The sequence below is a fragment of the Neomonachus schauinslandi genome, chromosome 3 (genome assembly GCF_002201575.2).
Source record: "Neomonachus schauinslandi chromosome 3, ASM220157v2, whole genome shotgun sequence".
NCBI lineage: Eukaryota > Metazoa > Chordata > Mammalia > Carnivora > Phocidae > Neomonachus > Neomonachus schauinslandi.
In genome coordinates, this window is record NC_058405.1 from 133,231,648 (window position 1) to 133,259,017 (window position 27,370).

Consider the following 27,370-nt stretch of genomic DNA (forward strand, 5'->3'; position numbering starts at 1 on the left):
CCGAACCTAACACTATGTGTGTGGTTTGGCAGCTGGTGTGGCCTACAAGCTGCATTTTGTTTGCAGGGTAAAGGCTTATCTGTAGGCCTCCTGGAGTGTGGGTAATTGCACAGTCTCACCATTGGGGAGAGATGGGATTGGAAGCAGCCAAGCGGAAGAATGTTGTGCCATCCCTTTGCCACCTTGTAGCAGAAAGACACAATCCCAGCAGTGCCATCTGGTTGTTGCTATCTAGTCAGCTGGCCTGGCTGCTGGGACCATGACTTGGCAGCTGGTTCCCATCCTTGACCATTCTTTTGTGTATGGAGCATGTATGTGTGCTTTAGATAATTTTGAACATGGGTCAGGGAAATGACTATAAATAACAAGTCCCCTTATTGAATAGGCCCTCATTACTTAAGATGCACTCTGCTGCAGACGCCTGCTGCCATTCCCTTATAGACAAATGACACATCTGTTTAGGCAATAAAAATAAGCATTTTCCTCATAAAAATCTGTCTCAGTATATAGTAAAAGAGAAGGTATGCAGAGTTGTATGCTCTATAACATTTTAAAGTAAGTGATTTTAAGTTAGTTCTTGGTTTGGAGAGGAGATTTAGTAATAAAGTCTTCTTATAAACATTGTATATTATCTCAATATATATTTTTGTTCCAAGTTAAGAAAACATTATTTTAAGTGCTTATTGCCACATCATGCAACGGTAGATAATGAGACTTGCATTTAAAATGACAGAATAGAAAATGTGGTCTCATAGCTATTATCTTTAAAATCTGCCTCTCAAATAGCAATCTGAGAGTTAATGTAAGCTGTCTTTATGCCATATGAAGACCCATTAGACGCTGATGGTTTCAGATCACAAGTAAGCAGCCAGCTCTGTAGGCTATTTTAGACATTTGATTTTCTTCATTCTACAGCATTAATGTGTCAGCATGCTACATAAAACTATGCAGGAGTTGCATGTTGTTCTGTCTGGAATGATAAATGCTTGCAAGCTTTTAGAGATTTCCATGAGGAATTTGTCCTAGTTGCTTATATATCTTAATTCAGTTTACGTGCTACAAAATTTGGAATGACTATTAGAGGTACCACATAGGTATGTATAAACACCAAGAAGTTCCACTTATTTCTTTCTTTAAAATTGTGTTGATAAAATTCATATTATTCTTGTTCTGTCTTATCAGTGGTTTACTTTTGTGTTTATGTAAAGTTAGTTGTATACCTTCTGAACTGTTGCTCAAAAGTTCAGTTATTTTCATAATAATTTTTGTGTTTTTCTGGTTTTTTTCAGATGAAGAGGAAGAAGATGACGTAGTGACTCCTAAACCACCTATTGAACCCGAAGAAGAGAAAACTTTAAAGAAAGATGAAGAAAATGATAGTAAAGGTATCTTAAAGAATTAACTTTTAAAAATTTTGTTGATTCTTATTAAAATTTTTTTTGTTATTTATGTGTTAAAGTAGACTACAATGCTCTAAATGAAAGAGGTGAATCTGGTTGGAAAAAAATATGTGGCATTCATTGATCCAAACTGATAGTGAATTGACAGGATTTGACGGACGTAAATTAGACTGACTTCAGGAAAATATTTGTTTTTCAGCTCCCCCTCATGAGCTGACTGAAGAAGAAAAGCAACAAATCTTACACTCAGAGGAATTTTTAAGTTTCTTTGACCATTCTACAAGAATTGTAGAAAGAGCACTTTCTGAGCAGATTAACATCTTCTTTGACTACAGTGGAAGAGATTTGGAAGACAAAGAAGGGTAATGTTTAATTGCTAAAATTATGGCTTTAGCAATGTTACTTTAAGGTTACTTAAATTACTTTCAGATCAAGAGTGAGAAGTTGTAACATGATCTTTTTTTGGATTTGGTTTTTTTCTGTAGAGAGATTCAAGCAGGTGCTAAACTGTCATTAAATCGACAATTTTTTGATGAACGTTGGTCAAAGCATCGTGTTGTTAGTTGTTTGGATTGGTCATCTCAGGTAAATTGTAACAAAATTGGTTACTCATTTTTAAATTAAAATTAACAAGAACTTTTAATTATGGAGACTTTGTGTAATTAAATCAGTGTGTGTCATTTAGAGTAATAATGGATGATGGTTCTGTTATTGTATTCATTTTATCTTAAATACTTTGGAAGAAAGGATTGGAAACATCATTTAATTTAAAACTCAAGATTGAATTTATGCCACAACCCAGGTTTACTAATTTCAGTTGCTCACCATATTCTTTGGTTAAAATTGCAATGTGTTTTAATAATGTTTTAATGTTAAAACACTTTTAATCACTAACTATACTAATTTAGAGTTTTACTAACACCCCAGTAATCGTAACTCTCGTGACACCTTTCTTGGGGAAATGTTAAGTATTTGTATTTTCAAAATAATTTGATAAAAATAGTTGAGTCACTAAGAGTGTGAAACATTTCTTATGCGTAGCAATTTTTTCCCCACTTGATTCTTGTGAGCAGTATCCAGAGCTACTCGTGGCTTCTTATAATAACAATGAAGATGCTCCTCATGAACCTGATGGTGTAGCCCTTGTATGGAATATGAAATACAAAAAAACTACCCCAGAATATGTGTTTCACTGCCAGGTAAGATGGTGTTTTAACAGTCTTCCCTAAGTTTAAGAATTCATTAATGAATTTAGACAAGTGCCTTTTTTCTTTTCTTGTCAACATAATGATTTCATTGGATTGGCATTTACTAAACCACCTCATATTTGCAAACAGATGTTAACAGAAAACTGAAGACTTTTCAGTTCAACATGATCAGCCTTTTGTAGCTTTTCTGACATCTCTTATGTTTAATCACACCTGAAGTCCTTTGCAGTTGTGATTTTCTGTTATTGTGATTGATTATATAAAAGGAATCTTTTATAAAATGTCTTCTCTACAGGGAGTTTCTCATGAACTTATTTGCTGAAAAAACAATTAGACGGTCAGCCCACTGAATTACTTATACATGGCCTGAGGAGTTGGAACTAGATAGTTTTAAATAGAAACATATGTTTGAAGTAGGAAACAGATGCAGATTTTTAAAGTGAGTTTAGTGGAAGGTTAGAATTTGCAAGCCTTTTCTAGTTGCATAAGTTATCTTTTAATAATCATAATTCTGAAAAAAATGCTTAACTGAGTCAAAACTAGCTTATACTCTGTTGTCAGATTACTGTTAGAGCCAGTTGTCTTTTGATTTAATACTGTAATCAAACAAAATATTTTTTTTGCTTTCTTTATAAATTGTTTGAATACATTTATGTAAACAATCATTACATTTGACTTAAGCAAAAACTAAAGGTATATTTTTATATTCTGAAATAAAATGAAATTTTTAAACGAATTAATTTACTCTTTTTATAATCTCTAATACCTTACAATAAAAGGGAAAATGTTTGTGTGTAGATTTATTTTTATAACTTATCAGGCTTCTTCCATTTGAACCTTAAGTATAGAAATCTTACTTATTTACAGTCAGCTGTGATGTCTGCTACATTTGCAAAATTTCATCCAAATCTGGTTGTTGGTGGTACATATTCAGGCCAAATTGTGCTGTGGGATAACCGTAGCAATAAAAGAACTCCAGTGCAGAGAACTCCGCTGTCAGCTGCTGCACACACAGTAAGTAGTAAAGAGGTTATTTCCATTAGACTTTTGTGCTGCTTCACCATTAAATGCTTAGTAGTGTCCATCAGAGTAGTCTCAGAATGTGTTTCCTTTCATGTATGAATTCTTCATCAGTTGGCCACCAAAAATGAAGGCCTTTTTTTTTGTATTTTTAGAAATCTGTTTTATTAAAAACTCATCTATCTTCTGAGACAAGCTTTTATTAATTAACAGAATAGCATCAAACTTCACATTAAAAATACCATCAAGATATGAGACTGTTTTGATGTGAAACAGAATACCTGTGATTTTAGTATAAAAATGGTTCCATCTTTTTGGCAAAATAATCTCAGAAAATGTCTTTTAACATCTCTTTAGCATCCAGTATATTGTGTAAATGTTGTTGGAACACAAAATGCTCATAATCTGATTAGCATATCTACTGATGGAAAAATTTGTTCATGGAGTCTGGACATGCTTTCCCATCCACAGGTAGGTTAAACTTGGAAAACTGAAATTTTGAGACAAATGTTATTCTTTAAGTCCATGTAAATCCCAGCTTATGTTTTTTCATAAATGTTTTATAATAGTATTATGATAACAGCTTATAAATCTAACCTGTTATAGTTTGTCATGAAATACTTTATTTTCAAACCTACTTCATTTAATCAAAGTAAATTTGTATAAGTATTATAATAAAAGAATTGTTTATAAACCAATTAAAACTAGAAATGTTTCTTAGAAAATTAAAAGTTGCAAACTTAGAAAATAATATCCTCAATTTTTTCTACATAGGATAGCATGGAATTGGTTCATAAACAGTCAAAGGCAGTAGCTGTGACATCTATGTCCTTCCCTGTTGGAGATGTCAACAACTTTGTTGTTGGGAGTGAAGAAGGTTCGGTGTACACAGCATGCCGCCATGGCAGGTAAATCTAAACTGGAATTTGCAATTATTTAAATTTCTTCCTTTAATAGTCTCATTAAAACAAATTGCCCCTTGTTTAAGTAGAAATTTGTCATAGAGCCACTCATTATTTTTGACAAATTGTATTTGAGTTCAGGTATATAAAATTAAAACTTAAATACTTTTTAAAATAAAAGGTTATTTTGGATCATGATATGTTCTGGATCTTACGGGTTGTGGTGTGCTATGGTTTTGTATGTATGCATGTACTCACAGAAGTTAATGGTAGGAAGTAGCTTTCAGCAGTTGCAAATATAATATGCACATGCCACATACTGACCCTTAAAGTTGTAAATAAGATTTTCAGCCGTTTTTCCATTTTGATTTATTTGGACTTTGAGCTTTAGTTCATCTTCCTGATAATTGTGTAGTAATGTCACGTACACATTTTAAATTGACTAGTATTTCTCCTGCTGTTCAATCTGTTTTGAAATTGTCTAGCTGTACCTTATCAATTGCTTCCTTAAAAAAGAAAAATGGAGTGTCCAGATTTCATCTCAAATACAGATCACCTTCACTTCAAAGCCTTTGATATAAAAATAGTAGCCCAGATTTTCTCTCTTACATATAGCCTCCCTTTGTCTCTATTCCATCACCTCAGATAATTGGACTTGTGAGTTGTATTGTCAACAAGCATGTTTATAGTTCAAACTGTACTTACTGTTTTAGTAGTGTTATCAAATCTGGATTGAGTAACACTCAACATAAGTTACTCTGATGTGTTATGAACAGAGTTAGGTTGGTTGAAATTATGTAAAAATCTGATATATAATCCTTAATAAGATGTATTTATAAGCAGTCTACTTCCAAGAGATTTTCCTAATATTTTCACTTTTATGAAATAGCAAAGCTGGAATCAGTGAGATGTTTGAGGGACATCAAGGACCAATTACTGGTATCCATTGTCATGCAGCTGTTGGAGCAGTGGACTTCTCACATCTTTTTGTCACTTCGTCATTTGACTGGACAGTAAAACTTTGGACAACTAAGGTATCTAAAAACACCAGATGGCTGCTCATTTCCTTGGGTTTCTGACACAAGGTGGTACTCTAATACTACACAGGAAAGGCGAAAAGCTTTCTAATAGCTTAGAATGATTCATTGATAGATCAAACCTGCTAAGAAGTTATACTGAACGTGAGTGAGCCACTGGATGTTGTAGTTTTCATAAAAGTGTGCTGACAAATATGTTAACCCTACGTAACCAAAGACCAGTCTTCCCATTTCAGGCTCTTAAAGCACAGAACTGTTTACTCTGAATTGAGTTCGGGAAAAAGCACCTGAGTATCTTTCATAGCACCTTACATAGCTGTGTATAGCCCAGCACAAAAGCCATACATTTGCTCTTGGAAGAGCTTTTAGAGGCTGCAGTGGCTCCCGGAGCTGCTGGAAAATGGAGAAAAGACAGATAATGGATGTACAATAAGTCCTATACAATAAGGCTCTAATAACAAACTTAAATCATTAAGGAAATATTGTTAAAGGCAGGGATGAATATATATTTTTGTTTTCCATAATAAAAAAAATTAGTTTTTTTTTACTTTTAATTAGCTTCAGTTATTTGAAAAACCTACTGTGTTAAAAGTGATTCCTGATCATCTAGCAATTCCAGATAAATGTGACATTGCCCTGCTCCAGTGAAAGTCTCAAGGCAAATCCAAGTACGGAATGTTACTTCTTGTGATAGGCCTTATAGTTTCATTTGACCCCATATTAAATTTAAGAAGCCTTGACTTTTCTGTCTGGCTTTTCTGCAGTATTACATTGTAGTTGGCAAAGCTGCATAATCAAAATATCAGATTCTATTTAAATGAAGTTAAATTTTAAGCTGTATTTTTTCATGTTTCTATTTGCCTTACTCCAAATGTTGACTTTTTGAATAGATTACCATGAGACAGAGTTTAGAAACCTTATTTGGTTCTTCAGCTTCTTTGAGGAAACCTAGTGGTCTTAAGAGATGTTCTTTACTGTTACAGTGAACTCATATTTATATATCAAAGGTTGGCCTCAGAAATCTGGGATGGACTTACTGTCCACTCTTGTTCTTTCATGATGCTTTCTTTCAATGTAATATGAAGTGAGTTAGAAAACTCTGCCTCTAAAAGCTTGCCTTTTAAATTTGAGCATTTTCATGTTTGGCATTAGTGAGCATAAAAATAGCACTTAAGGCTAATGAAGGAAATATATAGAAAAGTGCTTAACACAGTGTCTAACATGTAATAGGCACTTAGTAATGTTCACTTCCTCTTTCATGGGGATCAGACAGAGCCCTGAATGCATTTAATCAATCATGTTTTCTTTCTTGGATTGTTCTTGAATTTTTGTTTTTTTTAATGAGAATTTCCAGTGAAAAAGTGTAGAAGAAGAAGATTCTTACAACCATAAGCAAAGAAATGTATAATCTAGCTCGTAAAACCAAAGCAAGGTGTAGAATAGGAGAGATGAAGCCAACTATTTCTGCATAGGCTGCAGGTAACCATACAAGTAGCTATATTTCTTGATGTGCTTTCACCTTGGTAGTCCTTTATATAGACACGGAAGACATCTTTGTTAGGTTGTTGGCCAGCTTCCTTTTTCAGTAATTGAAAAGAATCTTTTATAAATTTGTAGATTTATTTTAATATCTCAGGGCTTCACTTGCCAGTCTTTAGCTTTAAATTTGAGGCTTCCATCCTTGCATATATTACCAGCAGGATTGGAAAGTGAAGAATTCCTCTTCATTGCCTAAACAAGAACAGAACTTATGTCTGTGATAGCAGACTGATTGATGCTTGCTTTTGTGGTACTCACACAGCTGGTTGATTGGTGGTTGGTATTTTTTGTTCTGGTATTTTGCTGTATTTCAACATAGAACTGCCTTCTGAATAAGAATGACAGGAAGGGGCGCCTGGGTGGCTCAGTTGGTTAAGCGACTGCCTTCGGCTCGGGTCATGATCCTGGAGTCCCGGGATCGAGTCCCGCATCGGGCTCCCTGCTCGGCAGGGAGTCTGCTTCTCCCTCTGACCCTCCTCCCTCTCATGCTCTCTGTCTCTCATTCTCTCTGTCTCAAATAAAAAAAAAAAATCTTTAAAAAAAAAAAAAAAAAAAAAGAATGACAGGAAGGCATATCTCTTTCTTTGCTAATTGAGCTAGGCATTGCTTCCCTCTGTGTGCTTCATTTATTCATTCAACTGTGATACGTGTGTCTCCTCCCTCCACACACATACTCATGTACATACCTCTCCAGTGTTAGTGGCCAAAGGATGAGCCAACAGAGAACAGAGTGTTTTTATACATGTTTAAGGGCCCTCTAAAACTTTATCAGAAGATTATCTTTTATTCTAACTTTTCTGCACACAAGTAATTCTCTATGAAGGCTAGAACAGCAACAATCTGCTGAGTAAATATTTTGTTATTCGGTTATATCATGGCTCCCAGTGTCACTGTTTTGATCTTGGATTTATACTTCATGGTACTTGTGTTGCTGGTATTTATTTCTACCCTGCCAAAAAACTTGATAGAGTCTCTGTGCTCTCCAACACAATGGTTATGAATAATAGGCAGGTGATTTTTTTTTTTTTTGGGGTGTTTTTTCAGGGCGCAGTGGGGCATAAGGAGAGTAGGAAGAGAGAATCTCCAGCAGACTCCTGCTAAGCCTGGAGCCCAACACGGGGCTTGATCTCATGACCCTGATATTATGACCTGAGCTGAAACCAAGAGTCAGTCTTTTAACTGACTGAGCCATGAAGGCACCCCAGGAGGCAATCTCTTCAGAAACATTGTTCCAATTCCATTTTAAGCTTTTTAAATCAGTATCTTCACATTCGTGAATTTAACAGACTTTAAATGTTTTTCTTTTTGGCCTCTACTTTTTTAAGGGTTTTCTGACTCAGGGGATTGAGCCCGCATAAACTAGAAGGAATGAGTTACTAAAAATTGTTGTATCTTTGTATCCTTTAAGATCTGGCTCTGCCCTAATAGCAAAACAAGATTTCTCCTTTTTCAGAAAGGGGAACCCTTCTACACTGTTGGTGGGAATGCAAGCTGGTGCAGCCACTCTGGAAAACAGTATGGAGATTCCTCAAAAAGTTGAAAATAGAGCTACCTTACGACCCAGCAATTGCACTACTGGGTATTTACCCCAAAGATACAAAATGTAGGGATCCGAAGGGGCATGTGCACCCCAATGTTTATAGCAGCAATGTCCACGATAGCCAAACTATGGAAAGAGCCTAGATGTCCATCAATAGATGAATGGATAAAGAAGATGTGGTGTATATATATATACAATGGAATATTATGCAGCCATCAAAAAAATATGAAATCTTGCCATTGCAACGACGTGAATGGAACTAGAGGGTATTATGCTAAGTGAAATAAGTCAATCAGAGAAAGACAAGTTATCATATGATCTCACTGATATGTGGAATTTGAGAAGGCAGAGGATCATAGGGGAAGAGAGGAGAAAATGAAACAAGCCGAAACCAGAGAGGGAAACAAACCTTAAGAGACTCTTAATCTCAGAAAACAGAGGGTTGCTGGAGTGGAGGGGGGTGGGAGGGATGGGGTGGCTGGGTGATGGACATTGGGGAGGGTATGTGCTATGGTGAGCGCTGTGAACTGTGTAAGACTGATGAATCATAGACCTGTACCTCTGAAACAAATAATACATTATATGTTAATAAAAATAAATTAATTAATTAAAAAAATAAAACTGCCAGCAATATTCTTCACAGGTGCAAAAAAAAAAAAAGATTCCTCCTTTTTCTCCCTTTTTATAAGTTCTCTAAAAAAATCCCAGAAATCTCAGTTTGACACTGCCTCAAATTTTTTTTTTTTTTAAAGATTTTATTTATTTATTTGAGACAGAGAGAATGAGATACAGAGAGCATGAGAGGGAGGAGGGTCAGAGGGAGAAGCAGACTCCCTGCCGAGCAGGGAGCCCGATGCGGGACTCGATCCAGGGACTCCAGGATCATGACCTGAGCCGAAGGCAGTCGCTTAACCAACTGAGCCACCCAGGCGCCCGACACTGCCTCAAATTTAAAGTAATCTACTTCTGTAGTCAGTGTCTACTTTTTGCCTAGTCAGGAATTTATAATGCAGTGACAGAGTTCTGGGTCATCAAATTGTTTTCATGACTTTTTTTAAACTCAGTTATTTTTAGTAAGGAATATAAACAGAGGTAGAAGATTTTCCACATTTTGGTAAAGTTTATACCAACCAAGACATGGCTTCTAATATATTTGGAAGACACTATTACCTTTCAAAATGCCAAATTTGAAAATTCACAACAGAAGTACTTTGGCAGCCCTGAAAAATGGTAGGAAGAATGCGTGAGGAGTGAAACTACTGGAAGGTAACCAGAGGATTCTGTAAGAACTTGATTAGGGGTAGACCTGGTAAATTAGCTTAACGTCCTACCATATTTAACCATACTTGTTACAAATTACTTTGTAATAGAATTGTTTAATTGGGACCAATATATTTTCATGTATGTACAGTATATTCTAGTCTCAGAACAAATGCCTGTCAGGACTCTATTTACCATTAAGTGTTGAGGTTAAAATCATTAATGGGGTAATTTCTTAGAGTAGGTAGTTTTCAGACTTCAGTAGTCCGTATACACCTTAAATTTTTTTCACAATCTCTGATGTCTTAAATCCTCTTTTATATTTTAATAGCTTCATTATTTAACTCTCAGAGAACACCAGCATTTAAAACAGGGTTAAAGAGATTCTCCTAATGCTTGGAATAGCAACTGTGCACGTATTAGACAAGTTCAAATGAAAAAATGCTTCGAATTTGGAGTGTTTCTTGGGGAAGGCTGGGATCCGGTCCTCCATGTTAGCATTTACTATAGTAACCTGCTGCTGGCCAGTACCCAGACTGTTCTTTGCATATTCGGAAACTTAGTCTTGTCAGTCTACTAGAGTGATTAGCTAGGGAGTGCTGACTGGAACTAAAAGGCTTCTAAAACACTGATATGGAGAGGGTCAATTTATTAATTTAACAATGAGAAACAACTGCCAGAAGACCCAGATACTCATGCTGGCCTGACCAGCTCATTGTTTCCCTGTAGACAACTCACGTGGGAAGCCAAATTATAATCAGAAGATTGCTTGGTGAGCAAGGAATTGGAACAAAAGAAGTTTTCTAATTTGAATGTTTAATGGCATCAAGCAAAGATAGTGTGATTCATTCATTTTCACATGGAGATAGCCTTGCCATGGGTGGTAATTCTTAGAATCCATTGGCTGAGACTCTCTCCTGGACAATGCTTGAATTGAGTACTGTCTTCATTTTTCTTTTAAGACTCTGCTTCTTTGTATTTCCATTGCTTTTAATAGAAACATTCCTTCTCAAAAAGTTCATATTTTCAGTCAGGTTATATAGGAAGATATTTTTGACCTTGGGATTATTTCTTTTTAAAGAGATTCTGTTGGGGCGCGTGGGTGGCTCAGTGGTTAAGCATCTCTCAGGTCATGATCCCAGGGTCCTGGGATCTATCCCCGAGTTGGGCTCTTTGCTCAGCGGAGAGCCTGCTTCTCCCTCTCCCTCTGCTGCTCCACCTGCTTGTGCTCTCTACCCCCACCCAAAATAAAATCTTTTTAAAAAAAGACATAAATAAGTTTAATCTAATTTGCATACAACTTGTTTCATATTTTATAAAAATGGAATCATATAATATTTACTTATTTGTGGCTGGGTGCTTTTGCTTATTAACATTATGCTTGTGAGATTCATTCATATTGTTGAGTAGAGCTGTAGATTGTTCTCTCGGTTGTATACTATTCCATTATGTAAGTATATCACAATTTATCCATTCTACTGCTGATAGTATTTGGGTTGATTCCAGTTTGGGGCTGTTATGAATAGTGCTGCTACTAGCATTGTTTATACTTCTATAAAGTTTACCCTCTGGGGCACCTGGGTGGCTCAGTCGTTAAGCGTCTGCCTTCAGGCTCAGGTCATGATCCCAGGGTCCTGGGATCGAGTCCCACATCGGGCTCCCTGCTCTGCGGGAAGCCTGCTCCTCCCTCTCCCACTCCCACTGCTTGTGTTTTCCTTCTCTCGCTGTGTCTGTCTCTGTCAAATAAATAAATAAAATCTTTAAAAAAAAGAAAAAGTTTACCCTCATGAATCACTTGTAGATGTCTTTTTGATGGACATAAGCACTCATTTCTATTGGGCATATATCTAGGAGTGAAATACTTGGCCATAAGATATGCCTACATTCTGCTTTAGTAGATATTGCCAAACAATTTTCCAAAATGGTTTTACCAGTTTGTAATCCACTGGTAGCATATAAAATCTCCCTTTGTTCTGCAGCCTTCTCAACACTGGATATTTTCTACCTTTTTTTCATTTTAATAATTCTGATAGGTGTAGTTGCATTGCATTGTGGTTTTATTTTGCATTACCTTGAGACTAATGAGGTCAAAAACCTCTCATGTGTTTTTTGACCATTTTGTGACATTCCTGTACAAATCTTTTACCCATTTTTCTGTTGATAACCCCTTCTTTAGAAAATTATGTAGGCCAATATATATGCTTACAGAGTTGAGCATGTGAACATGATTTTGATTTTGACAACTGTTTTAAGTCCTTGATTGGAGACCATAAAATTGTCTAAAAATGGGATGTTCTTGAGGAAGTACACTATCACCTCAGGAATAATATACCTTAGCATGGTGGCTCTTAATCATGGTGTGCATCAGAATCACTAGTGCAGCAACACCAGAAACACTGATGAATTGTCTGATGGGTGTGGCTGCATGTGGAATTTAAAAAGCTCTACAGATGAATGCGATGCCCATCCTATGTTGAAAACCACTACTTCAGAGTGAGACTTCATTTGGTATTGTTGCCAAAGAGAGTTATAGAAAGTAGTGATCTTGAGAGGGAAAAAAACCTCTTAGTTTCAGTTTCTAGCTTACTTTTAAGTTTTGTGAAAAATTTCTTAATTACAAGCAAACATTTTTGGCTATTAAGCCATGCTCTTGACATTTACTATAATATCTGAAGGAAAATTTTAAATATTTTTAAACTCTTTTTTATGAAAAATTCCAAGTAGATACAAAATCAAAGAGAAGAGTATAATGAAGCCATGGTACCCAATACCTAGCTTCCATGGTTATCAACACATGACCTGTCTTGTTTGAGACAGTTCATGTACATTCCCTCCCTACCCCTGGATTTTATTTTATTTTTTAAAGATTTTTTTTTAATTTATTTGACAGAGAGAGAGAGAACACAAGCAGGGGGAGTGGGAGAGGGAGAAGCAGGCTCCCCGCCGAGCAGGGAGCCCGATGTGGGGCTCGATCCCAGGACCCTGGGATCATGACCCGAGCTAAAGGCAGATGCTTAACGACTGAGCCACCCAGGTGCCCCTCTACCCCTGGATTTTAAAGCAAACCCAGATAGGTTATGTCATCTACAAATATTCAGTATGTATCTCTAAAAAATAAAGTCTTTTTTTTTTTTAAGATTTTATTTATTTTTTTGATAGAGACACAGTGAGAGAGGGAACACAAGCAGGGGGAGTGGGAGAGGGAGAAGCAGGCTTCCCGCAGAGCAGGGAGCCCGATGTGGGGCTCGATCCCAGGACCCTGGGATCATGACCTGAGCCGAAGGCAGACGCTTAACCGACTGAGCCACTCAGGCACCCCTCTAAAAAATAAAGTCTTAAAAAATAGCTATGATACTCTATATTACACCCCCCAAAATAAACAGTGATTTCTTAGTTTCATTAAATAGCCAATCAGTGTTCAATTTAATTAATTTTTTTTTTTTTTACTATTTATTTGTTTGACCAAGATCCAAATGAGGTCCATGTATTTGCAATTGACACATCTTTTGAATTCCTCTCTTAAGATAGGGCTTCCTTCCCTCTCTTCTTGCTTCCTTGTTGTTGAAGAAGAAACCAGGTTGGTTGTCCTGTTGAGTTTCTCACAGTCTAGATTTTGCATTCTTACTGTATTGTTCATACTGCTGTGTATAGTTGTAGATTGTTTATACTTCTGTAAAGAAGAGTTTACCCTCATGAATCACTTGGTATCTCCCTGTCCTTATGTTGTTGTCTCCTCAGTTTTTTTGGTCATCTGAAGCTCATTTTGCAGTAGCGTGCTTGTGGATGCATTATTCTCATATTCACAAGAGCCTATTGGGTTACAGAGGTCAGTTTGGCTGTATATAAAATCCATGACTTACGCTGTTTTTTTATTACCTTAAATATATTATTCTGTCGTCTTCTGGCAAAAAGCATTGTTGTCAGAAAGTCTGATGACAATCTGATTTTTTTTTCCTTAATTGTGACCTGGTCTTACAAAACTTGGGTGATCAAATTTTTTTTCTTTTTCTTTCTTTTTAAAGATTTTATTTATTTGTCAGAGCACAAGCAGGGGGAGCAGCAGGCAGAGGGAGAAACAGGCTCCCCGCTGAGCAGGGAGCCCAATGCGGGACTCGATCCCAGGATGCTGGGATCATGACCTGAGCCGAAGGCAGACGCTCAACCAACTGAGCCACGCAGGCGTCCTTTTTTCTTTTTCTTTAAAGGGTTGATTGTCCTAGATGCACAGGATACTCTTAAATATGTAGTTTCAAGCTGTCTTTTATTTTAGGAGAGTTCTCTTACTATTTTTTGTATTCTACAGTATTGCTTTGGTTTTCTTCTTTAGGGGCTGCCTTTATAGGTATATCTTTGTTAATTTCTGTCTATCACTTTATGTCTTTTTTAAAAATAAGTGTTATTGAGATATAATTCATACACTATAAAATTCACCCTTTTAAAGTGTATAGTTCTTAGATTCACAGAGATACGCACTATCATCACTGTCTAATTTTAGAACATTTTCAAATTTCAGAAAGAAACCTTAAGTCCATTAGCAGTCACTCCTCCTTTCCCTCCACCCAGCTCCTGGAAATGACCTACTTTCTGTTTCTATTAAACTTCCTGTTATAGACATTTCATGGCATCACAAAATGTGACTGGCTTCTTTCACTTCGCATATTTTCAAGGTTCATCCATGTGTGGCATGTATCAGTACTTCATTCCTTTTATGGCCAAATACTATCCCATTATATGGATATACCACTTTTTGTTTATCCATTCATTAGTTAATGAATGTTTAGGTTGTTTACCCTTTTGGGCTGTTGTGAATAATGCTGCTGTGAACACTCATGTACATTTTTGTTGTGTATATATATGTTTTCATTTCTCTTGGGTATATACCTAGGAGTGGAATTGTTAGGTCATATGTTAACTCTAATTAGCATTTGAGTAACTTTTTCAAAACAGCTGCACCAATTTACATTTCCATCAGCATGTGTGAGGGTTCTGATTTCTCACCTCCTCACCAACACTTGCTATTATCTGTCCTTTTTATTATAGACATCCTAGTGTGTGAAATGATATCTCCTTGTGGTTTCAATTTGCATTTCCCTGATGGATAATGATGTTGAATATCTTTTCAAATGATTATTTGCTGTTTGTGGATCTCCTTTAGAGAAATGTTTGTTCAGATTCTTTGCCCAATTTTTTGATTGGCTTATTTTCCTTTTTTAATAAATGAGTTGTAAGTGTTCTAGATATAAATCACTTATCAAATGATTTCCAGATATTTTCTTCCATTGTATAGGTTGTCTTTTCACTTTCTTGAAGGTATTGTTTGTAGCACAAGAGTATTTAATTTTGATATGGCCCAATTTATTGACTTTTTCTTTTGTTGCTTGTGCTTTGGGTTTCATATCTAAGAAACCATTGGCAAATCCTAGCTCACAACAACTTACTCCTATGCTTCCTCCTAAGAGTTATACTTTTACCTCTTTATTTAGTTTTGTGATACATTTTGAGTTCTTTTTCTTTTTTTTTTTTTTAAAGATTTTATTTATTTGAGAGAGAGAATGAGAGACAGAGAGCACGAGAAGGGAAGAGGGTCAGAGGGAGAAGCAGACCCCCCGCCGAGCAGGGAGCCTGTTGCGGGACTCAGTCCTGGGACTCCAGGATCATGACCTGAGCCAAAGGCAGTCGCTTAACCAGCTGAGCCACCCAGGCGCCCTATTTTTCTTTTTTTGAGTTTGTATTTTAATCCCAGTTAGTTAACATACAGTGTTATATTAACATACAGTGTTATATTAGTTTCAGGTGTATGATATAGTGAATCAGCGATTCCATACATCACCTGGTGCTCATCACAATTGCACTCCTTAATCCCCGTCACCTGTGTAACCCATCTCCCCCATGTACCTTTCCTATAGTAACCATTAGTTTTCTGTAGTTAAAGAGTGTTTCTTGGTTTGTCTCTTTTTTTTCTTCCCTTTGTTTCTTAAATTCCACATATGAGTGAAATCATATGGTATTTGCCTTTTTCTGACTCACTGATTTTGCTTAGTATTATACTCTCTAACTCCACCATGTCATTGCACATGGTCAAATTTCATTCTTTTTTGTGGCTGAATAATATTTGTGTGTGTGTGTGTGTGTGTGTATCTATCCATCAGTTGATGGACACTTGAGCTGCTTCCATATTTTGGCTATTGTAAATATGCTGCTATAAACATAGGGGTGCATATATCTCTTTGAATTCGTGTTTTTTTATTCTTTGGGTAAATACCAGTGGTGTCATTGCTGGGTCATAGGGTTACCTCTGTTTTTAACTTTTTTTTTTTTTTAAAGATTTTATTTATTTATTTGAGAGAGAGAATGAGAGAGAGAGAGCATGAGAAGGGGGAGGGTCAGAGGGAGAAGCAGACCCCCCACTGAGCAGGGAGCCCGACGCGGGACTCGATCCCGGGACTCCAGGATCATGACCTGAGCCAAAGGCAGTCGCTTAACCAACTGAGCCACCCAGGCGCCCTGTTTTTAACTTTTTGAAGAACCTTCATACCGTTTTCCACAGTGGCTGTGCCAGTTTGCATTCCTGCCAACGGTGCAAGAGGTTTCCTTTTTCTCCACATCCTCGCCAACACCTGTTTCTTGTGTTGTTGATTTTAGCCATTCTGACAGGTGTGAGGTGATATCTCATTGTTTCGGTTTTTTTTTAAAGATTTTATTCATTGATTTGAGAGACAGAGAGAGCACAAGCAGAGGGAGGGGCGCATAAGCAGACTCCCCACTGAGTGAGGAGCCCAATGTGGGGCTCAATCCCAGGACCCTGAGATCATGATCCAAGCTGAAGTCAACCGCCTAACTGACTGAGCCACCCAGGTGGCCCTCGTTGTAGTTTTGATTTGCATTTCCCTGATGATAAGTCATGATGAGCATCTTTTCATGTGTCTGTTGGCCATCTGGACATCTTCTTTGGAGAAATGTCTGTTCATGTTTTCTGCATTTTTAAATTGGATTATTTGCTTTTTGGTGTTGAGTTGTATAAGTTCTTTATATATTTTGGATACTAACCCTTTGTCAAATATGTCATTTGCAAATATCTTCTCCCATTCCATAGGTTGCCTTTTTTTTTTTTTTAAGATTTTATTTATTTTTTGACAGAGAGAGAGACAGTGAGAGAGGGAACACAAGCAGGGGGAGTGGGAGAGGGAGAAGCAGGCTTCCCGCTGAGCAGGGAGCCCGATGTGGGGCTCCATCCCAGGACCCTGGGATCATGACCTGAGCCGAAGGCAGACGCTTAATGACTGAGCAACCCAGGCACCCCATCCATTGGTTGCCTTTTAGTTTTGCTGATTGTTTCCTTCACTGTGAAGAAGATTTTTATTTTGATGTAGTCCCAATAGTTTATTTTTGCTTTTGTTTCCCTTGCCTCAGGAGACATACCTAGAAAAAAAGTTGCTACAGCTGATGTCAGAGAAGTTACTGCCTGTGCTCTCTTCTAGGATTTTTATGGTTTCATGTCTCACATTTAGGTCTTTAATCCACTCTAATTTATTTTTGTGTATGGTGTGAGAAAGTGGTCCAGTTTCATTCTTTTGCACGTATTTGACCAGTTTTCCCAGTGCCATTTGTTGAAGAGACTTTTTCCCATTGGATATTCTTTCTTGGTATGTTGCAGATTAATTGGCCATATAATTGTGGGTTTATTTTGGGTCTCCTGTTTTTGTTCCATTTATCTGTGTGTCTATTTTTGTGCCAGTGTCATACTGTTTTGGTGACTACAGCTTTGTAATATAACTTGAAGTCTGGAATGGTGGTACCTCCATCTTTGCTTTTCTTTTTCAAAATATCTTTGGGTATTTGGGGTCTTTTGTGGTTCCATATAAATTTTACAATTGTTTGTTCTAGTTCTGTGAAAAGTGCTGTATTTTGATAGGGATTGCACTGAATGTGTGTAGGTTACTTTGGTTCAAATTATAGACATTTTAACAATATTTGTTCGTCCAATCCATGAGCATGGAATGTCTTTCCATTTCTTTGTCATCTTCAGTTTCTTTCATCAGTGTTTTATAGTTTTGGGGGTACAGGTCTTTCACCTCTTTGGTTAAGTTTATTCCTAGGTATCTTATTTTGGGTGCAATTGTAAATGGGATTGCTTTCTTAATTTCTCTTTGTGCTGCTTCATTATTGGTATATAGAAATACAACAGATTTCTGTACATCGATTTTGTATCCTGTGAATTTACTGAATTTACTGAATTTGTTTATCACTTCTTGCAGTTTTTTGGTGGTCTTTCAGGTTTTCTGTATACAGTATCATGTCATCTGCCAAATAGTGGAAGTTTTACTTCTTCCTTACCAATTTGGATGCCTGTTATTTCTCTTTGTTGTCTGATTGCTGTGGCTAGGACTTCCAGTACATTTTGAGTTACTTTTTGTGTATGGTATGAGGAAGGAGGGGTTCGTCTTCATTCTTGTGCATGTGCAAATCCATCTTGTCTACCATTCTTTTCCCATTTAACTATCATGACACCATTATTGAAGATCTGCCACAATAACTTTGTGTGGGATTTAACCAAGATCCTTTTTTGTTGCTTATTGTCTTCTAGTGAAATGAGTTTTTCTGTACTTTTAGAAGGGTGGAATGGGCATAGGATAGTTTTTCTAGTTTCGTAGTCAAGGCTAAAGCTCTCTCTTCTGTGTTTTTTGCAAAGTTAATATTTATCTTTCTCTATCTTGTACTTTCTGAGGTGTGCCTTTTCTGTTTTTCTCCACCAGTTTTATCTGAGCCTTCTCTTTCCCTTTGTCCCTACTGTGCTATCTGCTACAACTTTGATTCTACTCCCAGCAGTTTCTCTTTGGTGAGACTTTGTCTTGAAAGGGAGCTTTGGTTTGTTAATTTTGAGAGTTTGTAGATCTCAGACTGCACCTTTAGACTTTACTTATATCACATTGGAGTCTGCTTGCACTTATTTACAAATAGAATTGCATTGAACTCCCTCCTAGTTTCTGCTGCTGTTCTCAGACTCAGCGTATTCCCTGACACTGTCCAGTGAGTATCTGCTGTCAGCGATGAGGCTCTTCTGTTCTGTTCTCTGGCTGTCAGAGGCCCCAGGCCTTTCCACACTTCTTCCTGCACAGATGTTTGTACCATGTAGGTCTTGTTATTGGCAGAAGTTTGTTTCTACTCACTCACATTTGGAGCTTGGTCACCTGATTTTGTTGTACATACTGTCTTTGAATCTTTGGTTTTGCTATCCTCATTGCTTTGTTTGGGTTTATGGGTAGAGTTAGAGGAATTCAAAAAGTGAACTGCCATTGCTATCATCCTCCCAGCATCTTCTCATGGACAGATGTTTTTGAAGCACATTCTTTTCCTTTTTTAAAACAGTATGGTGTCTGCAAGTTAAAAAGAAACTGTAATCCAATAGTTGATTCTTAGTTTATAACTGCAGGTAATTCTGTAGTGAAACAAATAAGAGGAACTTGTTCTAGGCTGAGTTAAATATCATAAAATGTTATCCATACCTATTGAATGTGTGTTGTATTTTGACTATGCTAAGAATCAACTTTTCCCTTTCAGAATAACAAGCCTTTGTATTCATTTGAAGATAATTCAGACTATGTTTATGATGTTATGTGGTCACCCACCCACCCAGCCCTGTTTGCTTGTGTGGATGGCATGGGGAGGCTGGATTTGTGGAATCTCAATAATGACACGGAGGTGAGCAGGAAAATAACAAAAATTGCATTGAAAAATAGAAAACTGGAGATTTATTGAATAATTTGTGAAATTTCTTTTATCCCAAGGAATGTGAAAGGGCTCGGTGATTGTAGCTCATCACAAAGAAACCAAATAAGCTTTGTACCCTTAATAATAAACACCATGCTGTGCAGTACTGAAGGGAGAAATAATGTTGCCAAGAGCACTGGGGCATTTCCTTTTACTTCTGAAAAGCACTATCATGTCTGTAATGTCCTGGCAAAGTCTCATTCATAAGGCAACTGGGATATTTTTCACTCGCAGGCTACAAAGCAGATAGTTTCAGACTGTTGAAGTATGTTAACCTTAATTCTGAATTTCTAAATTATCTCTTAGCCCTGACAGAATTGTATTATCATCCATAAACATTAGTTTTAGCCTGACTTATTTAAATGAAAGAGAAATGCATTTTGATGACTTGTTCGATGAAGGATTGAACACAGTGTTTATTGTTACTATAAAATGAATATAGAAACCACAAAATTTCCTAATTACTATGCTAAAATCACTTATTGGCAATGAAATTTAACTATAGCTATTACTTATTTTTAGGTATGTGCATTTTTACCAACTTAGGCTTAAAATATTCCTTGAATTCTGTGTTGATATGAGGTGGTAAGAAGTAATGTTTTAGCAGTTCTGTCAGAAACAGTTACTGAGGGGAAAGTCTCTTGGTGCCTTACCCCACATCCCACTCTTTCCCACATTTCTTCGTATTTCTGGTGGCAGCCATCCAAATCCCTCGAAGTAAAATAGTTGGTTATACAGGGCAAGGAAGTTATGGATTTGAAATGTTAGAGTAGTTAAGTGTGCTAACTCGTGGTTTAGTAGTTTGAAGAGGAACATTCAGATACTCCTAGGAAAAGGTATTAAGCCCTGACTAGATGGTTGGGCTTAATTATACTTCTTTAGTTACCTAGATAGGTACCAATTGCATTTTTTTAGTTTGGGTTTTGGTGTTTGAGATTTGTGGTTACCCTTAAATTTAGGTCTTTCCTATAATCCTTTACTCAAAGAATATGTCTAAATTACAATTTTTCTCTGTAACAGTTTTGGCATTCTAGGAGTTAAATTAGTCATCTGGGGATGACTAGTGTCAATTAAAAGGATTATTTTTAATCAGGTTTCAAAAATTTTATTGTGCTTCCAGTCTGAGTCAGACATTGGATGTTTGCTCTGTGTGTGGCAAATAAATTTCTTTTTCTTCAGCATGAGAGAAGTACAGTCAGATTCCGGGGAGGTGGTGCCATTGTCTTGGTGCTATCATCCTACCCTGTTCTACAGTTTATGGGAATAAGAGCTTTGGAAAAACCCATCCTGCACCTTCACTGTGAACTGTTTCTAGGAGCTGTGGATCAAATCACAGGTTTCAGCTGACAGAGTCACAAGCTACAAAAGTAATTTCTGTCCTCTAAAATTGAACCATAATCTGTTTATGAGGGCTTTTGAAATGTTTCTTTAAAATGGGGTTTTGGCCATCTGTTTTCAAACAGCTTGATTTCTTAAAAAAGTTAAAATAACAACAAAGAATCCTTTATTAAAGAGAAGATCTTTCAAAATGATGTATGTATCCAGTCATATGAGAATTTCTTATATAAGAACTTAAGTTATTTTCCCAAACCATTTTCAAGGATTGACTGTAATGTCATTCATAATGTATCACTGAACAGGAAGAAAGTTGGGAAAATTCTTTATCTATTTTCATCTTTGTTTTAAAAAACGTAGCCCAATTGGAGGAAAGAAGAGTTTTACATGTTTATAGAAATCTTGATGAAACTTTTAACACTGCGCTATATTTTAAATGACTTCAGGTGCCAACTGCCAGCATTTCTGTGGAGGGTAATCCTGCTCTTAATCGTGTAAGATGGACCCATTCTGGAAGAGAGATTGCTGTGGGTGATTCTGAAGGCCAGATTGTCATATATGACGTGGGAGAGGTATGGGGCTCACTACCTATAATTTTGATACATCTGTTTAGCTTTCAGGGCATTGTAGTTACGGTATCTTTGTGGCTAAAACTAGTCTTCAAGGTTCATGAGTGGTATAAACCATATGGTTGTAAAGATAAAACTTTTTCCACGACAGAAGCAACTCCTAAGATTAATTTTCTTTCTAAACTGGATGTTCTGTGTCTCCATGCAACAGACTTTGAGGATAATATCATACATTGGAAGTACCTTATTTCTTGAAGCATAAATTACTAGAAATTAGAAACTCTTCAGGAAAAAGAAATTCGGAGTTAACAGTTGAGTTAGAGACTTTGTGTTACGGACTTCGGGGCTTTACAGATTTAAGTTCTTATTTTTCTGTATTTGTAGATTTGTTTGGGCCAGGTAGTAGAAATCAAAAGTAGTATCTTTGAGAGTTATTTGATGACTGTGTGAAATGTGAATCTTGACTTGTGAACCTTGTTGCAAAGCCATTATCATTGAATCCAGCAGGATAAGTTGCAGCTCTTTGTCATTTTTTGTACTTGGGTTGGCTATACACAATGTTCAGGAGCAATTTCCTTCCTTTTAGCCCTAGCTAAAAGAAGCCTTAGTCACTGTTTCTTTTGCTATGCCTTATGATTCCCCATCCCCTCTGGACACCCTGTGGCCTCTAGTAATTGGATCTGGAGGGAGGTAGATTGAATCATTTAGAATAGCCAATTGAACTGTCCACGCAGATGGAATTGCTCTGTATCTGCACTAATCTAGTAGTCACTAGCCACATATGGCTGTCAAACACTTAAAATGTGGCTAGTGGGGCACCTGGGTGGCTCAGTCGTTGAGCGTCTGCCTTCGGCTCAGGTCATGATCCCAGGGTCCTGGGATCGAGCCCTGCATTGGGCTCCCTGCTCCACATGGAAGCCTGCTTCTCCCTCTCCCACTCCCCCTGCTTGTGTTCCCTCTCTCGCTGTGTCTCTCTCTGTCAAATAAATAAATAAAATCTTTTAAAAAAAAAATGTGGCTAGCACAACGAAGGAACTAAATTTATATTTTATTTCATTTTAAGTAATTTAAATGTGAATAGTCACCTGTGTCTGGTAGCCACCGTATTGGATATCACTATCCAATCTAATCTAATATGGTAGATTAAGAAGTAGGCACATTCATTTGCTATACTGAGTAGTTTGTGCCCTAATATGGCAGTGTTGAGATTTCACCAATATTATGATGACAGTTACCAAAAATTTTTGGTCATTGGATGCTTCATGGAGGCAAAAGCATCATGAGCCTCTTTTCCCCTTTAGCTATTTGTAGATCACTAAAGTGGTAAGAGATAATGTACCTTCTGATGAAGGGATTAAGATATCAAAAACAGTTATCTTATGCTCCAAACAAAAATAAATACTCATAAGAAACCAGCTCTTTGAAGCATGCTTCAAAAACTATTTCATATTTGGAACAGTGCAAGAAGTAAAAAATTTTAAGGAATTCCTCCCCACCAGCAAAATCTGTGAGATAGTACATAGGAATTATATTTACAGAGTATCATTGTTATTCTCTCTTGTACTGATGGTGATAACAGCAAAAGCATTTCTGAGGCTGTCACAACACACTTCCCAAACATCATCTTTTGTTTTGAAATGTGTTGTGAAGCATTGTTACAGTCCCTGTAATTATGGAAAGACCATTTACAGCATTACTTTTTAATGGAAAAATTATTTGAAAACAAACCGAAATACTGGGTAAGATAATCATTTATTTCAGTGTATATAAAACGTTGTCTTTCTTTTAACAGCAGATTGCTGTCCCCCGAAATGATGAATGGGCACGGTTCGGCCGAACACTCGCAGAAATTAATGCAAACCGAGCTGATGCAGAGGAGGAAGCAGCTACCCGAATACCTGCTTAGCTCCTGAAAGGGGGATATTGTAGCCTTAGCGGATTTGGGGAAGTCTCTAAGTAGAACCTAAGACTATTTGCATGTTTCTGTCTAAATGTTAATTAAAAGGAAATTTTGTGGATTTAACCATGGATTTAATGCAGCAAGTAAATCTTATAATGTCCCTTTTTATATAACATGCATCTTGTTCTGGATTTGTGTCATTTTTAATACAGCTGATTGACTTTACAGATTGCAGCCTTTTCTGAATTCTTATACACAGGTGTATATTTGGTATTAGTTATTCTTTTGAATTCTTTTCAACTTATAACATTAAGTTATTTCTAAAGTACAGATTAAATCAGTTCTCCATATTTTTAAATAGTCACAATTCCCTGTTATACTGATACTGTCCTCACTAACCATAACATGTAAGAACATTGTTTATTCTTAGCCATAGCATGCATACATCTACCCAAGCTCCATTCTGATATCCTTTTTCTTCTTTATAATTCATGTGATAACTGTCTATAAATAAAAACAAATATGCTTTAACTTTTCAGATTTTCATTTTGATTTAGCCTTGCAATTTTAATTTTCCCTTTTATAAAGTGTCTTTTTTTCCATATCTTTAAGCTCTTGTTGTAAGCAGCCACCTCAAGTCTCATGAAGTTTTGTGTCTTAAATATGCCATACATTATAATGTAGATCTCTTGATGAATTATGGACTGATGTTTAACCTGTCAGTGAAAAAACGTCTCCTAGGTTAACTTTTGCTTTACTCCCTTACTTACTTTCCATCTGAGATGTAGTTCGTCTAAAGAATAAACAGAAAGCTGCCTATTATTTTCATTGATTGAGATTATTATGTATTATGAGCTCTCTGAGACTGAAACCTGTGAAATTGATTTCATGGTTGCAGTAGTAGCTATGAAGGAAAAGTGTTCAAATGAGCTTTGTCATTGAATCAACTCCACATCTTGAGATCTGTTACCATACAACCTTGTATAAGCAAGTCTGAAAGGTGAGTGACAAATATCTAAGCATGAATGGTGAAATCAACCTATTTCAGAATTAGAGGAAAGCATTATGATCAGATCTGTATTTTATCCACTTTAAATTGTCCATTTCCTTGATCCTAACCTCTTATCCTTCTAAAGTTTAACTATTTATTCAACAGTACATGAACTAGGAAGGAAGAATAGATACTAGAATTTGAACATTTTTGTTGTTGTTTTACAATTCTAACAAAGATCTGTTGGAAGATAAATTTCCAAATAATAAAATTTCTAAACTATGAGTATTGTGTAATGTAAAAATAATCACCTAGGAATATTAGACCCAACTCTAGTTCTAGCTCTGGCACTCATGAGAAGTGTGATTTTAGCCAAGTCTTTCCATCTGTTTGTGCCTCATTCTTTTCATCTAGGAATTAAGTTTGGATTAGATGATTGTTAAATTTCCTTCCAGCTCTAAAATTATTGATTGTAATTACTTCAGGCAATTCTCCATTTTTATATATTTAGTTTTTACAAATTAGCAGCCCATAATTGCGTATTATATACCAAAGATAAGTTTTTTATATTAGTAGGCAAACATCTCAAGTTAGCTCATGGTAGCAATGTCTATGAGTCAGAAGTTCAATTTCAGCAGTCACACTGTCTTTGTTTTTTTTGTTTTAAGATTTTATTTATTTGAGAGAGAGAGCAACACAGAGGGAGAGGGAGAGAGAGAAGCAGACTCCCCACTGAGCAGGGAGCCCGACGAGGGGCTTGATCCCAGGAACCCGGGATCATGACCTGAGCCGAAGGCAGACACTTAACCAACTGAGCCACCCAGGCACCCCCTGGTTATTACATTTTGCCATCAGTTTGTAAAAAGGACTAGGAAAAGGGAAAACATCATCATAACTAAGGTTAGAAATCAAGAGATGGGGCAAATCAGATGCTCAGTGGACTAAAATTGATGTGTTCGATTGTGAAAGAATAAAATTGGTAAGTAAAATACTTAGCACCAGAATTTTTGCTTTTGAGGAGTAACTTCTCTCCCTCCCCACCCCAGCCCTCAAATGCAATGTGGACCTTTGCCCATATAACTTAGTCTACATTTTTAGGAACAGATAAATTTAATGTAACTGCCTTTTAAGGTTGAGTATATGATAGGGCAAAAAGGAAGAGCTAAGACTGTCAATATTGATGTAAAATCTTCTGACAAGTCAAGCTGACTAGAAAAGTGTAGCACAGCTCTTTACTCTTTTACAAATGAAAACCTTAAAATTTTCAAAAATACCGAGTTATGGAAATTGTACCTTATTCATTACCAGTTATACTTTTTTGCTGAATGGGAAACAAGCCATAGCTTTCAGGCTAATTTCTTATTTTGTTTATTGTTTGGTTATTATCTTTTGAACGAGAAATTAAAGATTTTGGTTATTCTTGTTTGTGTTGAGGAAGAATACTCAGTTTAATTAGCTTACACTAAGTCTCAGAAATAATTTTTGGTATAATTAAAGCAAAAAAAAAAAACCCCACAAAAATTCACTGGTAGAGTCTGTCTTCATGCTTATAGATTCAATTCCCTACAAAGTTTAGAAAATCTTTAGTTATAAAATATTGTTGCAGTAATGCTGACATACTGCATCTTGAAGGAATGGATGACTTAAAATTTAGGGGGGAAGGAACTAAAGGAAAGTAGTATTAGGAGTGATCCTAGTCTTGCAATATTGTAAGAATGCTGATTTCATTCTCTTTTGTACTAGTACTGAATAAACTGTTAGACTGTAACCTCTTCCTCTTGAACCATATGGGAAGGAAGGGCTTGAATGAATGAAAGAAAATCTGATATGAAGCATGTGATTTTTCATCGTCCCATTCTATTGGGCAGTGCATTTTTAAATCTTGTCCACAGTCCTGGTATTTCAACATTGGTACTGTGATATTTTCTAAATAGGAAAAGCTCTACAATTAGGTATATATTGGGGAGGATGGATCTCCAGTTACAGCTCCAGCTGCTCGATGGTTGTGAGAACGGAGTTGTTTGAAACATGACATAGCATCCAAGGTGGTAGTGGCATTAGTGTCATGTCTGAATCTTGGGCGTAAGTCTAGGCTAAAAAGCCATTGGCTTTGCCTCATTTGATAATTTCGTGATGAGATTCCCACTCAGATTTTTTTTTCCAGTCTACACAGAAACAGGAAAGGAGTTCTTGCTTTCCTGCTGTCATCTTGCTGATTGATAGGCAAATAAGGCCTTACAGGTTTGGGAAAAAGACCTGGGGCTCTTCTTTTTGACTCATCAAAAAGTGCTGGGAGGGGCGCCTGGGTGGCTCAGTCATTAAGCGTCTGCCTTCAGCTCGGGTCATGATCCCAGGGTCCTGGGATCCAGCCCCACATTGGGCTTCCTGCTCAGCAGGAAGCCTGCTTCTCCCTCTCCCATTTCCCCTGCTTGTGTTCCCTCTCTCGCTGTGTCTCTCTCTGTCAAATAAATAAAATCTTTAAAAAAAAAAAAAAAAGTGCTGAGAACTTATTTACTTAAAGACCTGGTTTACAGATTCTGGGGGCTTCTAGTGCTATCAAAGAATTTGAAAGTTGCCCCAAAGATAAGAATAAAAGAACACCTATGTTCAGTATGTCTTTTGAATTCAGGGATTACAATTAAGAACATTAACCAATCTCTTTAATCTTACTGCCCCAAAAGGTACTAATTTGCTTATACTTAATATGTTGTATTTTTAAAATCCTTTTCACATATAACAAACACATTGTTTAAAAAGACGCTACAATCCTAACTCAGAATGCCAACTGGAAGACTGAATAGTAATCACATTGCAATGCTTTTCTCAATAGGCCAATGCTCCTGGATCTTTTGTTGGACTTTAGGTGTACAGATTCGTTCTGCCTGCCATGTTTGCAATTCC

The 27,370-nt window shown here is 36.6% G+C and overlaps 1 protein-coding gene across 5 annotated transcripts in view; it reads left to right on the forward strand.

Moving 5' to 3' along the window:
* The window catches only part of DYNC1I2 (dynein cytoplasmic 1 intermediate chain 2), a 55,361-nt gene extending 31,011 nt beyond the window's left edge, over positions 1 to 24,350 (forward strand). For 3 of the 5 annotated variants that reach the window (XM_021703337.2, XM_021703336.2, XM_044913673.1), the window contains 11 exons: positions 1,290 to 1,385; positions 1,600 to 1,762; positions 1,886 to 1,985; positions 2,474 to 2,599; positions 3,476 to 3,622; positions 3,986 to 4,099; positions 4,403 to 4,536; positions 5,420 to 5,564; positions 19,465 to 19,605; positions 21,456 to 21,581; positions 23,371 to 24,350. In XM_021703337.2, the coding sequence (XP_021559012.1) occupies positions 1,290 to 1,385; positions 1,600 to 1,762; positions 1,886 to 1,985; positions 2,474 to 2,599; positions 3,476 to 3,622; positions 3,986 to 4,099; positions 4,403 to 4,536; positions 5,420 to 5,564; positions 19,465 to 19,605; positions 21,456 to 21,581; positions 23,371 to 23,484 (1,406 nt within the window). In that variant the 3' untranslated portion in view covers positions 23,485 to 24,350. The remainder of the gene's footprint in view (positions 1 to 1,289; positions 1,386 to 1,599; positions 1,763 to 1,885; positions 1,986 to 2,473; positions 2,600 to 3,475; positions 3,623 to 3,985; positions 4,100 to 4,402; positions 4,537 to 5,419; positions 5,565 to 19,464; positions 19,606 to 21,455; positions 21,582 to 23,370) is intronic. The other 2 variants (XM_044913674.1, XM_044913675.1) reach the window with 2 other exon arrangements.
* Positions 24,351 to 27,370: the final 3,020 nt, after the last annotated feature.